A 14,908-nucleotide genomic window follows, 5' to 3' on the forward strand; every position below is an offset into this window, starting at 1 on the left:
CCCACATAAACCCCATCTATGCCACGGGCAGAGCTTTCCTCCAGGAGACGGGCGGTGGCTTCCCCTGCGTCTCCTCCTCGGCATCATGGCAGTATTTAAAAATCTGACTGTTTAGATCAGGAATATGCAATTAGTGAACCTCCAGCTGTTGCAGAACTACAATTCCCATGAGCATGACACCCAGAGGCAGAGGCAGCTGTTGTAGTTTTGCAACAGCTGGAGGTCTGCTAATTGCATATCCCTGGTTTAGATGTTGAATTTTAAAAGCAGCGGCAAACAGTCAGATGGATTTTTAAATACTGCATTTCACTATATAAGCTGTGTTTACTGGTAAAACTCAGTGTGAATAGCAAGACTCCGGTGGGTGTAACAAGATGTCCGCTTGCCGCCTTCTCACTGTATCCTTACTGTGGACGAGTGCGGGGTGTACCAAGATGGCGGTGATGAAACGTCACTTCTGTTACAAAATCTGCCGGGTCGTCTAATCTGACGAAACACTGGGAGGAGAATCAGGAAGACAATATCAAATATTGATTCGCTATTGTCACCCAACTGGGTGGGTTTGGGGTGCAGTGCTCTGCCCCCCGAGCCTACCCTTTTTTGAAGCCTATTAGAGCCTCAGGCTTTAATCGTGTGCTTCAAATAAAAAAAACCCTGATTGGAATCCATGCGACCGGCGCCCTACATGTAGATTAGGGGGCCGGACGCATAGATAAGGGGGGGCGCGGCACCCGTGCGCCCTGCATTACGGGCCGCCACTGGTTACACAGCATGCTCCTCTGTTAGACACTGTCTGCTTCCCTATGTTCTCTATTTACCTATATAGTAAAGAACTCCCCCCCATAGAATTAGAAAGTATATTGTGCCATGATGTTCTTTCACCTTCAAGAAATGAAAAATGTCCATGTAACCTGCAAAGACTTAGATTTTATTTTTTTATAATCACTTTTTCTTTATTACGAAAATTCCAACATACAACATAGAAAAACACATTGCACAATATATCTATATAAGTCTTTTCATTAACATACACCACACTAACCCCCCCCCCCCAAGAAAACACACTGGATACTTGATTATGTCATCTTCAAAAGAGAAAAAAAGGAAAAAGCCCACCCATTTGCCTACCCATAACCAAAACTCAATTTGTGCAAAACATTATTCAAAGTATAATTAAGAAGGGGGCTTTATAGCACCCTATTACGTGTATCAAACAACCAACAATACAAAAAAAAAGTGTGTAATTTCAAATTACTATTTTCATGTCCTATTATGTTTAGTGTTTAAATTCAATATAATCTCACTCCACGATTTAATTTTAAACCTCTTCTCATTTCAGTCTACCCTTCTTTATGTGATTCCATTACGTGTTGCCCATCCCGTGCCTAATTTACTATTATAACTTATCCTCTTCCTTTAATGACATCAATCATCTCTCCACTGTGCCTCCCAGAGGAGAAAAAAAGAAACAACATAAAAATCAACACAAAAAAAAAAACCCACCTCCTCCCAATTTCCCCCCACCAGATGCATCTCACAAACTATCCGATCCATAACGTAGCATTGCCCCCAAAAGGGTTTATAAACCCCTATATCTGAGGAGTAATACAGCCATCCTGCCCTTGTATCTTTAAATTAATTCTGTTGGTCTTTAACCATATGTATCCATCTCTCTGCTTCCATTATTTTTTCTACCTCCCTTTTCCAATCCATTATAGTGAGACATCCAGACTGTTTCCAAAATCTAGGTATCAATATTTTGGCTGCATTTAGCAAATGGGGAGTAACGCTTCTCTTAAAAAAGCTAGCAGATGATGGCATCCCATGAAAAAGAAAATGTAATGGAGAGAATTCTATAGGTCTAAGTGTAATTTTCTTAATCCAAGGGGCTATCTCCTCCCATAAAACTTTAATCTTTGGGCAATGCCACCATAAGTGCAGAAATGAACCCCTTTGGTTACATCCCCTCCAGCAGTTAATATCTGCCGATGGATATATCTGAGCCAATCGAACCGGTGTATACCATCTTGTCAGGAACTTATAATACATATCCTGTATATGGGAACTTATTGAAGTATGGTCTGTCACTCCATCAGCCTTTTAATCTGCTCTGATGTAAAATTATAGCCCAGTTCTCTTTCCCATTCTCAAATGAAATAGCGAGTTGTCATATTTTGGGCGCTCAGAACCAGCCTATACAATCGAGACAACACATGGCTCTCATAAGTTAACACACCATTCCTCAAAAGTAGTAAGCGTGTTCGCTGGCCTAATCTGGTGCTTCCACTTATTGAACAAGTCTGTCAGTTGACGGTATTTCCATACGGCCATTGGTACTTCCCCCAGTATTCGAACCAAATCCACCAATGGAAGCAATTTACCCTGTGAGGCCACGCCAGCGCAATTACCTTTCCTGTCCATTCCCCAGCGATCTAAATTCCCTTTCTCTTCCCCTGGGGAAAACAAGGGAAATCCTTCCAATGGTGTTAAAGGGGATGTTGGGAGGGGGAAATCTTTCCCGTAATGTTCATTCTATCCCAAATGGATAGTGTTGTCTTCGTCAGTGGTGACGCATATTCGGACAACCCCCTATAAGAAACCGGAATCCAGAGGGCTCCAGCCAAGTTCCTACCTGCTAATGTTTTCTCCAAGGGCACCCAAATTTTACTAGCAGAGTCATGGCACCAGTTCATTATATGAACCAGGGCCATGGCTCTGTAATAAAACGCTATATCCAGGAGTCCCACCCCACCCTCTCGTTTTGGTTTCCACAAAATCTCGTGTGCCAACCTGGGATGTTTATCTCCCCACACAAAGGTCATAAAAGCCCTTCATATTTGTTTTAAAAATGTCTTTGGAAGTGTTATGGGTACGGTATGTAAAACGTAAATAAACCTGGGAATTACACTCATTTTAAGCGCGTTTATCCTGCCAAACCATGTCAGAGTATGACTTCTCCACTTTTGCAAGTCTTTTATTATGAATACCATCAAGGGTCCATAGTTTAGATCATATAGGCGCTTTATATCTGAAGAGATATAGATCCCTAAATATAATATAGAATCAAGGCACCAAACAAAAGGAAAAGATTGTTGCAAGGTGGTCTTCATCCTCAAAGGCACACGGCTAGGCATCAACACTGATTTCTCAATGTTCATTTTAAAATTATATATAAAGCCAAACCTGTCTATTTCCAACATTAGTTCTGTCAAAGATTCCTGAGGAGAGGAGAGGTACAACAGTAGATCATTTGCGTAAGCTGAGATCTTAAGTTCGTTGATCCAATACAAATTCCCTTGATCTTCCAATTTCCCCTAATCATACGCAGAAAAGGCTCCAGCACCATAGCAAATAACAATGGGGACAGGGGGCATCCCTGCTTAGTCCCATTCTGTATCTCAAAATAATCTGATAGTCTACCATTAACTTTAACCCTTGCTCTAGGATCTGCATACAGTGCCGTCACCCATCCCATCATCCTCTCTCTCAGGCCCATCTCCCTCAAAACTCCGACCTTAAACTCCCACCCCACCCTATTGAATGCTTTTTCAGAATCAATTGAAATTACTACACTCGGGGTCTGGTTCTGTCCATTATGCATTCAATGCAATACATGCAGGGCCCGAATAGTATTATCTTTAGCCTCTTTGCCCTTCATAAACCCTGTTTGATCTGGGTGAATCAATTTAACTATATGTTCTTGTAACCTTAGGGCCAGAATTTTAGCCAGGAGCCTAGTGTCAGAGTTAAGGAGGGAAACGAGTCTGTAGCTGGCACAGCACTGAGAGTCTTTCCCTACCTTGGGGAGAACCGTCACATAAGGACTTCATTAGATTTTACTCTGATTCTTCTTGGTGATTTGATGCTGCCTGCGGACTCTGTCAGGACAGCAATTTGCTATTATGTCTCCATAAATTGGAAATCAGAAAGTATGTTCAAATGTATAAAGCAGCATTTGAAGCAGAACACTTTCTGAAATATTGTGATTGCTTGAAATGTGATAAATCTTTAACTTGTGCTTCCACTTTGTATATACTTTATATCAAGACCATTGGTTATTCCTTCATTTTGTTTGTGCACACCCGAATAATTATCATGTGCTGCCTGATTTTCAAATAGAAAATAACCTAAGTGGGCAGCCTCTGCTCCCATTGGAACATACTCTCCTCATAGCGTGCCCTCAACATTTTATAAAGCTAAAGTTTAGTTAAAAATATTTTTCTTGGATATAGGTTCAGTCACATGACTATCCTTCATTGAAATATATCCCCATTCATATATCTAGATGTCTCCCAAGTAGTGATACTGGGTCCTCTTCACAATATTTATTTATTTATTATTTATTTATTTCAGGTACTTATATAGCACCGTCAATTTACGCAGTGCTTTACATATACACTGTACATTCACATCAGTCCCTACACCCTCAAGGAGCTTACAATCTAAGGTCCCTAACTCACATTCATACATACTAGGGACAATTTAGACAGGATCCAATTAACCTACCAGCATGTCTTTGGAGTGTGGGAGGAAACCGGAGTACCCGGAGGAAACCCACGCAGGCACAGGGAGAACATGCAAACTCCAGGCAGGTAGTGTCGTGGTTGGGATTCGAACCAGCGACCCTTCTTACTGCTAGGCGAGAGTGCTACCCACTACACCACTGTGCCGCCCAATAAGTTGGCTGTTAGGGGTTTGACACTGAAGTATATTGAAGTCCTGATGGGGTCCTGATGGCCACCTTCCCGTCTGTCTTTTCTGCTATTCACCAAAGATCTTGCATTGCTTTCACACAATGCAATATGTTCTGTGAGTGGTGAGGATCCTGTCATTCATCCTCTCCCATTCACAGAATGTATCGCATTCTGTAAAAACAATGCAAGGGCTGCTGTAAATGGAGGAGAGGGCAGGAATGGACTCCTTCAATGTACATCAATGCTAGAGCTAAGGAAATTAACTCATGCACCTCTGAAAGTTCGGCACTGTGAAAAGAACCCAGCATCACTGTAGGAGATCATTTCTACAGTAAGCAGCAATCAGCAGGGCGTACCTCATTAAAGGTAAATTTTTTGACTGAAACTTTATCCCAGAATTTGCTTTTAAATAAAGTTCAGTTTTAACACCAATGATTTTAGAATCCATGTAAATAGATTCATTTATTTCTAGAAATCCTAGATAAGAAGCCAACATTTATCAGAGGCTATACATTGTCTTCTTCATCAGGGTTCAAAATGATGTTCATGATTATGGATGAGCTGGGCGTATCTGAGTACAGTTGGAGGGAGGTTCCACAATTTTTACTAAAGTGCAAAATTTGAACCTCGTTGAAGTCAATAGGAGCTGAATGTTAAAAAACAGTCATGATCATTTTTTAAGCGAATAGGTGAGATATTGTTAAACAAATAGCACAGGGGTTGGGGACTGCCCTGGGGAACTTGTACCACGCCAAAAACAAATTACCATTTTTAAAAAATACCTATTGAAAAAATGTAAAAATGGAAGAAAAATGTTAATGTTTAAATTCTTGGCGAATGAGACAGCTCCCAATTGCTTTACTTCTGTTTGATGATATTGATGAGGACAAAGAACTCTTCCACACAATCCTGGCTCTGTTTAAGATAAGGAGGCCCCTAGATACTGCCCCCATGTAAAAGAGAGGTACATACAACCCCTTCTCATTCACAAACAAAGTGCAAACAGCAAATAGATTCAGAGAATTGTTGGCAAGTCTAATAACAATAACAATAAAAATGTCCCAAGATGTAAATCCATTGCCAATCATGGCATCCAGTGATGCTGATCTACACCAATCATGATGAAAGATGCTCATCAACCTGGCTCGCTCTCACTGAATGACCTCTCCCAGGCCCCTAGGTTAAATGTAAACAAAGGGGCTGGGTATCTGGGTGACATATGGCTATATTTGGGGATTCCCAGACAGTAAATGTATGGGACTGGGTGATGTCACTGGTTGCTAAGGACATGGCACCCGCTGCTTCCTTAAAAACCTTTGACAGGAAGGAAGCTATCATATGTGTTAGGGGAAGAAATACCGCTACTATATATGACGTTAAGCTCCCATGGAAAAACAAGTTAGACTAATGCCTAAACAGCCAAAGTGGTATCTGAACTTTTGCTTGGATCACACCTTGAGCTTATCCTCATTCATGATGAAATAGTGGATTCATGCAGATTAAGAAACTCTGAAGTTGAACTGAATGCCCAATCAAACATTTTATTTCCATTTGGATATGGCAAGGAATGATAAGGACTCTTTTGGGTTTTTACTGCTATCTGACACTCCCTGAAATTCTCAGAAAGAAAGTGAGGAAAAATCTCCAATTTCAATTCATTAATTTCTGTCTGTGTTTTTTCTTCATTTCCTGTTTGGTGAGCTCGTTGTCATCAGGACAGTAATTAAGAAAAAACCTTTGTAATAGAAAGTAAAAACCTGACAGGGATTTAAACCCTACCTTAAAGGGGTTGTAAACCTTTAAGGGTTTTCACCTTAATGCATTCTATGCATTAAGGTGAAAAACCTTCTGTAGTGTATCAGCCTCCCCTCAGGCTCTGAAGAAGAAGGTGCTACCTTCGAAACGCGTCAGGCAGCAGTGGTCTGCATGCCTTCTCCATAGGTCTGGAGACTGCCATCGGTGGACCTATCACCACTATCATAGATCATTTATGCGTGATTTTCATCTACCCTTGTGAGTAGTAGGATAATGTAGAAGGATAATGCACAAGGCTGGTGCGCCCTTTCTTTTCTGTTTTTTGCCCCCTTTTTATTTACCTGAACCCGATCATTCCAGCGATGGGGAGGAGCACTGCAGCTCCAGCCGCTGCCTTGGGTCCTCATTCAATAGATTGATAGCAGAGGGAGCCATATGGCTGTCAATCAAATTTAGTGACGCGGGAGTCGGGGGCCGAGTCCTGCTGTCTGTGTCAATGGACACAGCAGCAGGACTCGGGAGCGCGCCCGCACAAGTGAAATGTGTCTCTCCGTGGGGCAGTCCATGTGGGGAGGAGTCAGGAGCATCGCTGGGGGACCCCAGAAGTGAAGGATAGGGCCGCTCTGTGCAAAACCCTTAACTGTACAAAATAAAACAAGACTGGTAAGTTGCATGCTTTCAAAGGCTCAATATTATTACAAATGTAATTTACTTCACAATTGCAGAATCCATTTGAGTCCACCTTTCCATGAACAGCATTTTTAGTACTGAATGGTGTACTTTATAGCCCCCAAAATGTGTTGGATTTTTATCTTGGATTTTTATGATAATACATATTTTTAGACTCTAAAACCTTTGATGTAATGCCTCTGTTCTTCTACACCACCACAACTGTTGTAGAGGAAGAGGAGCTTGAAATGTTAAATGCTTTCTTCAAGCTGCGAAGTGCTTGCTCTTTGGTTATTCGCTTCCAGAACACCGGAATCTCAGCTGGTTTTGCCTCATACAGTTCTGCAAAGTTTTCATTAAACTGCACAAAGACATACTTCCAGTAATCTGAGCTCTCAATACTGGCATCTGGCTGAATATTCCAGTTTGGATATATTTTACTATAATTTTTGTATGGACACAATTCCCATTCTGTGTCTTCATTTCTAAATGTACAGTTAGCTACAACATGAGTGGAACAGATGCCAACAATGAGGCTCTTATTAGCATCCCATTTGAAGCTCCCCAGCCCTAGTGATCTGTGCATAGATGCTTCATGTATCTTATGGTCTTCACCTCCGAGCACACAGGGGACTTTGCAAAAGGGACACTGCATTCTACAACCAACCACCTTCCTGAACAATTCATCCTGAGGTCTCACAGTCACTGTGTGAAGTAAAGAACTCAGAGACATAGATTTAAGTTCTGATTGGATTTGTCGTTGTGTCTCCTTGAGGTAGTGTTCAATTTCAGATGAGAACTCCTCAACATTCCCTGTGTGGTGAAAAGTGATGACTTTCATCTCTTCCTGTGAAATCACTAAGTCTTTTTTTAAGAGTTCACAGAAATTCTTCAAAAAACTTGACACTGTTTGACTTTTTCGGCATTTTTCATTTTTAAGGACCACTTTTATTTTCTTGTTAATAGATGACAGAATATGTCCTTGCAAGATTTCTAAAGCTGGTGAGTTGCAGTATTTGCTCATGATGTGAGTTAGGATCCATTTGTTTACAAAACTTTCATAAGAATTTATGTATTTATCATAATTTTGGAATGACATTTCTTCTAGTAGCTCCTCCAAAAGAGTATACTGAAAAAAACTTCTGCTAGTAAATGTGACCGTTTCTGGATCACCTAAGATCTCATCCACTATTTGTTGTCCAAGATGTTTGAAAAGATAATCCTTTACTGCTGGTTTCAAGCACAGCTCACAAAACTGATTAGCTCTGCTCAAATTTTGATCTTTCTTATGAAACATACTGAGAAATGTGGACAAGTACTGAACTTTTAGTTTTTCAAGACATAGTTTAGGGTCGTTCTCTTGGATAAACTTGTCATGTAGCTTCTGGAAGGCTTGAGATGCTTTTCCAAAAATGAAAAGTTTGACATCCAGCTCAAACTCTGAAGTAAAGTGAAGCTTTTTTACATCTTTACTGTTTAACTTTTTATTGATCTTGCATAGTAGCTCTTTAGAGTGCATTTCATTGTAATCCTTGGAGGAAGAAATCTTCTCTTTTACATACTCCTCACTCATTTTAATGATGGAATCTGCTAGAACGTCAATCTTGCCTAAAAGCTCTTGCTGATCAAATATTGATTTTTGTGGAAATGAGGTATATGCACAATCAACATACCGTATATCCATTGTAAGACTTTTCTTTGCATTTTGAATTAAACTTTTAACCTTGATTAATGCTTCGTTTATATGAGGTCCTTTACTGCTCATGTCATTTTTGAGAAGGAGAAGAATAGAATCACCCACATTACATCTCTTAAGTTCTTCAAACTGCAAATCTGATAACGTCTTCTGCCACACCAAATTAAATTCCTGTTGTCTTTCTTGTTCACTTACTTCATGATTATTCTGTCTATATTTTTGCAGAAGATTTGTTATTTTTTCTTCAATCGATGCCTGAGATTTTTTTTGAATGTCCTGGATCTTAATTTTCGCTTTCTGAATGCATACAGCCTCATGGCACTTGCTAAGAGCATTTATTTCAAGTCTTTTTCTCAGGCTCTGTATACTTATTTTGAAGTCTTCTTTGTGTCTTTCGATGAGATTAGCATTTTCAGAATTTTCAAAATATTTTTCTAGTGATGCAATCATTTTGTTTTCTTCCTCCAGAAGAATTCTCTGCAGATCTTCTGTGTTACTTTCACATTTATCTTCAGACTGATTTCTTATGTTATTTTCTTCACTGATCATCCAGCTGTGAATTGTTTTACAGAAATCCCATTCCCACGAGGAATACTGTACAGATAATTTATTGTAGGCTTTGGCCACCATGCTGTTCCTAAAACTGAAGATGAATTTCTCATGTTTGACCGATCTCCATAAACTTTCTATCCATGTAATAAAATCAGAGATGTTCAAAGGATTGTTTTTTGATTTCTGAGCATCCATACATTGAAATAAGTACATTTTAAGCTCATGTACATTTGAGCTATAGCCAAGATTTACTGGAGCCATTGGTGGGTCTCCCTGCCACAGGCCAGGAATGTACCAGTTGTCTTTATTTAGATCATACTTCATCACATCATTGAAATTTGATATCCCATATTTTTTCTCCATTTTAGCAGCTACCTTTGTCATTTCATTTAGATTTTCTAGTAATAACTTTCTGTGTCTCATGTTCTGATCATTAGCAGATACATCACTGACATTCTGGTGTACGAACTGGCAGTTTGGTTTCATTCCTATTTCTTTCATTCTAAGAAAAGCATGGACCACGATCTGTAAAACATCCTTCATTTCTGCTGTGTTTTCCATGGCCATATTGACTATGGTGATATCACTCAACCCCACCACAAATGTGGCCAGTTCATTGTCATGTTCATAGCTGCCCTCCAAAGAGGTCAACTCTGGAGCTTTCAGCCCTTCCGTATCGATCACCAGGATGAACTGACAGCCCAGCTTTTCCTGAAAGTCCTCTTTCACATTAAGAAGAGTCATGAAGGCTCCTCGTGTGCATCTTCCACTAGCCACCGGGAACTGCAAACCAAACATGGTGTTGAGGAGGGTGGATTTTCCTGTACTTTGCACTCCCAGTACAGTTATCACTCTCAGTCTGCATTGCCCCCCTGTTCTCTTGTTCAGCTCAGTAAGGACATCCGTTATCCATTGTAGGGGAATGTTGGCGGCATCTCCATCAATCAGCTCTAATGGAAACCCATCCAACAGAAGATCAGCAGCTATTCTTGGAAGGTCAATAATTTTTTTCTTGTTTTGGTCAATTACTCTATGTTTTGCTATAGAGCATTCAGCTTCATAAAACTGGCCCATTTCACGTAGAAAGTGTTCCACTCCTAAACAGCTGTCAGAGATTTTCTGATCTAAGTCCCTGAGTTCTTTTTTGTTTTGGGCCAGATTGTTATATTTCTTCTTGTAGTTTTCTTGTAGCTTGGATAAATTGTCTCTAGCTATTGCATCAAGGTTAAATTTCATCCATTTTAGAAAATATTGTCTCCCTTTATGTGGCAAATCAGTTAAAGCTTGGGTAAAAAGCTCTATACCCTTGGGAAATGTATGTTCAGATTGTATTGCATGAAGGGCACTGCGCTTTAGTAGGAGATGACATTGATGCGTTTCTGCATCTTTCTCTCCTTGGTTTTTCATTCTACAAAGTTCTTTATCTATTTCAGACAACTGTTTCCAAAGATGTCCTTGTAATTTCATAGTTGTCATTTTATACTGTGCCACATCTTTTATTTCTCTAGTGATTTTATCTGCATAGTTTCTTCCTTTCTGGCATTCAGCAGTGCTTTCATCTGTCACAAAAGGATGCCCACTGAAATATCTTGGTAAATCTTTCAGTGTAATAGATTTGGAGGTGCTCTCTAGAATTTGTTTAATTTTTTCTTGGATTTTGTTAGTTACCATAACATCCTTTTCTGTCCTTTTCTTCAGTATAACATTTGCTTTTTCAATTCTTAATACTGGAAGAAGGTCCCCTAGAAGTTTTTGTGTTTTTTTCTCAATATGTTTTCCTGAATTCGGAGTAAAAACAATGTAAAACTTGGTGTCACTCTGACTGCATTTGGATAACAGCTGGAATTCTCTCTCATCGATTGTTTCAATAAATATAAACATAGCTGATGAAACTTCTGCTAGAAATGTGAACTGGTCCCAATTGGACTCTAGGTCTCCACGTAGGTTGGTAACTGCACACGGTTCTGGAAAAACATCAGATTTACCAGAGGGAAAATACCAGGACATTTCCACAAGTCCTTCAGATATTTTTCTCTCAATGTTGCCACCATCCACATTGTCATGGATGAAGAAGTTGTGATGCTGCTGGACTGGATTAAGAACTTGATTCAGGATTTTAGATTTTGACAACTTGGTTTTCCCCAATCTTACAAAGGAAATGACTGGCATGGAAATATTCACCACATTTTCTTCTCTGAACCCTTTACTGTCAGCTAAACACTGAGGTCTCCACTTCTTCACAATGTCTCTCATTGACCACAGCATGAAGATGAATGGTGACCCATTACCAGCTGGGGGGAGCAGTAGAGGGACAGAAAACTGACACATGGCCATTTTGTTTACAATTTCTTGTTGTAGAAAATGATCTGAACAGTGCAGGAGAACACAGAGGATATCCAAGGGGTGGATGGAACTTGCATTTTGTGTATCTTCATACTTATCAATGTCAAAGAGATCATCTTCATCTTTATCCAGGCCAGACAAATCTGTTTCGAACAGAGTGTTCCTTGCTGTACTGTCCAGAGCCATGATCTTCCTCAGAGTACACCAGGGTAAATCTTCTATTTTCTGGGGCTTATTGTTCTTTGGGATCTGTTGCCCAATATCTAGAATGGCCTTTAATGTCAGCTTTGAATCTAAACAGCTTTTCATCTTCAGCTGGACAACAAGATTTTTAAAGGCCTCTCCTTTTTCTGTAATGAGAAAAAAATGAACATTAATTCAATAATGAAATAGACCTAAACTTAGAAAGTGAAAATTTGCTATTCTATAGGGACATCTAGAAATGGTGACTGTGTTCAAGCAGTACCCTGAAAATTCTACCTTTAAAATTGAATTCTTCTTAAAAAAAATAGCTGTACATTTCCTTTGCCCAGGCACACCAGTTATATAGACTCATAACTGTATAACTGCAGTATAATGTCATCTAAGGCACTGCTGCCTCTGACTGCTTGGGATTTGGTGATGTGACTACTGTGCTGTTCACTGTTCTCATTGCAGGAGAGGAAGCTGTATGTGGGACCTGCAGTGCAAGGATCTGCCTGCTTCTGCTTTATTCATTCTGTGGGCCTGTGCTTCTTCCACCTCTCATACTGCTTCTTAATTACAACATCAGGGTGGAAGTCTAACAAATGGAAGCAAAGCCCTGCATCAATCAAGATGGCCACCTACACACAGTAACACCATGCAGAACATGGCATGATAAGTAATGAGGAAAAGTTTAGCAACAGTGAGCTAATGACTAGTGCTTTGTGTGCTTCTTGTCTTTTTTGGCAAAAGATTAAAAATATGGCACATTTATAAATCACAGTGCTGTCCTTTACAAATATGTTTAGCACTATAATTGCTTCTGGACTCTGCAGCACGCAAAGTGGAAGCTATGTGATTGGCCTTCCCGCCTATTACAGAACCAATGTATGCCTCCTAAAATGCATGAAAAGGCAACAACATCTGCTCTCTGTTATAAATGGGGGCCTCACTGCATTTCAGTGCATGACCTGTTTAAGGAATGCTGGCTGAATTCTATGATTTTTAAGACTGAATGAATGGCAGCACACATAAGAGCACAAAATCTTCTTATATAGAGTGTGCTTCAAATTCCACTGTGAGAAAAGAGTGCTTCTCAGATAAACCAACAATCTGTGACTAGTGCTCCCTTCACCAGGTGAAATGGCTGCTCACCTCCTTCTTAGACCCTGAAAGGGTCAAACTCGCTCATAACTAATGATAATTCCCATTAGGAAAAAAGGCTCCACACAGATCTTTAATGGTTCCCACCAAGGTCCTACAGGGATCATACACGCTTTGCACCTCGTATACTTCTCCATTAAAAGTTGCCTCCATGATGATCACCAGCAACTCCAGACCGACATGCAAAAATATAAAGTGCCTCCAATAGTGCAGTACCAGGTGTTAAATGGAATAAACCTCACACACCCAGCTTCAGCTATTAAACTCACATTTACCTCTACCTCTTTAAGAAGTACTTTTTTCTCACATTTGAAGCACATTCTATATAAGAAGATTTTGTGTTCCAATTAACTTTCATATATATTTGATATTGGACTTTGGATATTGGACTTTTCATTTTTTCAGCACATGCATTTATTGCACAGTTCTGCACACATGGCTCATGGTAAGGTAAAGTCTACAAGCTTGGAAATATCAGTTTGTAAATGGAAAGAAAACTGGCTAAAAGACAGAATTCAGAGTAGTGGTTAATGATTCTTACTAGAGGTCGACCGATATATCGGCCGGCCGATATATCGGCCGATATTTGGCTTTTTTTACTTAATCGGCATCGGCCGATTGTGCTGATAAAAAAAGCCGATTATAACTTCAGCGGGACTTGCAAATGACTTCTGTAATAGAAGTCAATTGCAAGCTGTTTGAAGTTTGTCTTCTCTCCTCCTCTGGGCAGCCTGCCAAGTCTGATAAGAAGATACATTTGTATCTCTTCGGGTTCTTTTTATCAATAGACTGAACTCCGTGGAGAATTTCTCAGTTTAACCATTTAAAGACTAAATCTTTTTTGACATTTGTTGCTTACAAGTAAAAATCCTGTATTTTCTGCTAGAAAATCAATTGGAACCCCCAAACATTATATATATTTTTTTTAGCAGAGACCCTAGGGAATAAAATAGCGGTTGTTGCAATATTTTATGTCACACGGTATTTGCGCAGCGGTCTTTCAAACGCATTTTTTTTTTTTAAATCCACTAATTAAAAAAAAAAAAATAAACAGTAAAGTTAGCCCATTTTTTTTTTCGTCCAAAAGTTTTGATTACCTGTTTTTGTGTATTTAATATTTAAGATATAGTTATTTTTTTTAATCTAAATTCTACATACAAGTGAACTGATTGGAGATCTGTTTTGTTCAATAAATGTTTAAATGTAAAAAATTTTCTGTATCACTTATTACTTAAGATTGCTTTCACACTGGAGCAGGCATGCGTTGACGGTAAAACGCTGTTAGTTTTAGCGGCGCTTTACCGTCATTTTAGCGGCGCTATTCGGCTGCTAGCGGGGCGCTTATAACCCAGCTAGCGGCCGAGGAAGGGGTTAAATGCGCCCCTGAAGTGCTGCTGCCAAAACGCTATGCAGGTGCTTCGGCAGCGGTGCGCATTCATTTCAATGGGCAGGAGTGGTGGAGCAGCAGTATACACCGCTGCAAAGATGCTGCTTGCAGGACTTCTTTTTACATCCTGCCAGCGCATCGCCTCAGTGTGAAAGCACTCGGGATATCACACTGAGACTGCAGGGGAGCCATTTTACTGGCACTTTACAGGCGCTATTTTTAGCCCAAAAGCGCCTAAAAAAATGCCCCAGTGTGAAAGGGGTCTAACTGTTAGACTTTATGAGATGAAGGGGGAAAAAAAAAGAAAAAAAAAAAAAATCGGCCTAATATATCGGCCCAAAAAAATCGGCATCATATATCGGCCATCGGCCACCGCGATTTCTAAATATCGGCATCGGCATCGGCCAGAGAAAAACCCATATCGGTTGACCTCTAATTCTTACTCTAAATGGTCTAAGGTTATCA

At 39.9% G+C, this 14,908-nt stretch overlaps 1 protein-coding gene across 1 annotated transcript; it reads right to left on the reverse strand.

The window, feature by feature from the left end:
* Positions 1-1,056: 1,056 nt before the first annotated feature.
* On the reverse strand, positions 1,057-12,053 carry LOC141148286 (up-regulator of cell proliferation-like). The gene has a single exon (XM_073635576.1). The coding sequence runs from the start codon at positions 12,016-12,018 to the stop codon at positions 7,327-7,329; it is 4,692 nt and encodes a 1,563-aa protein (XP_073491677.1). The 5' UTR covers positions 12,019-12,053; the 3' UTR covers positions 1,057-7,326.
* Between the last annotated feature and the right edge of the window lie 2,855 nt (positions 12,054-14,908).

The sequence above is a fragment of the Aquarana catesbeiana genome, linkage group LG06 (assembly GCF_042186555.1).
Source record: "Aquarana catesbeiana isolate 2022-GZ linkage group LG06, ASM4218655v1, whole genome shotgun sequence".
Lineage (NCBI taxonomy): Eukaryota > Metazoa > Chordata > Amphibia > Anura > Ranidae > Aquarana > Aquarana catesbeiana.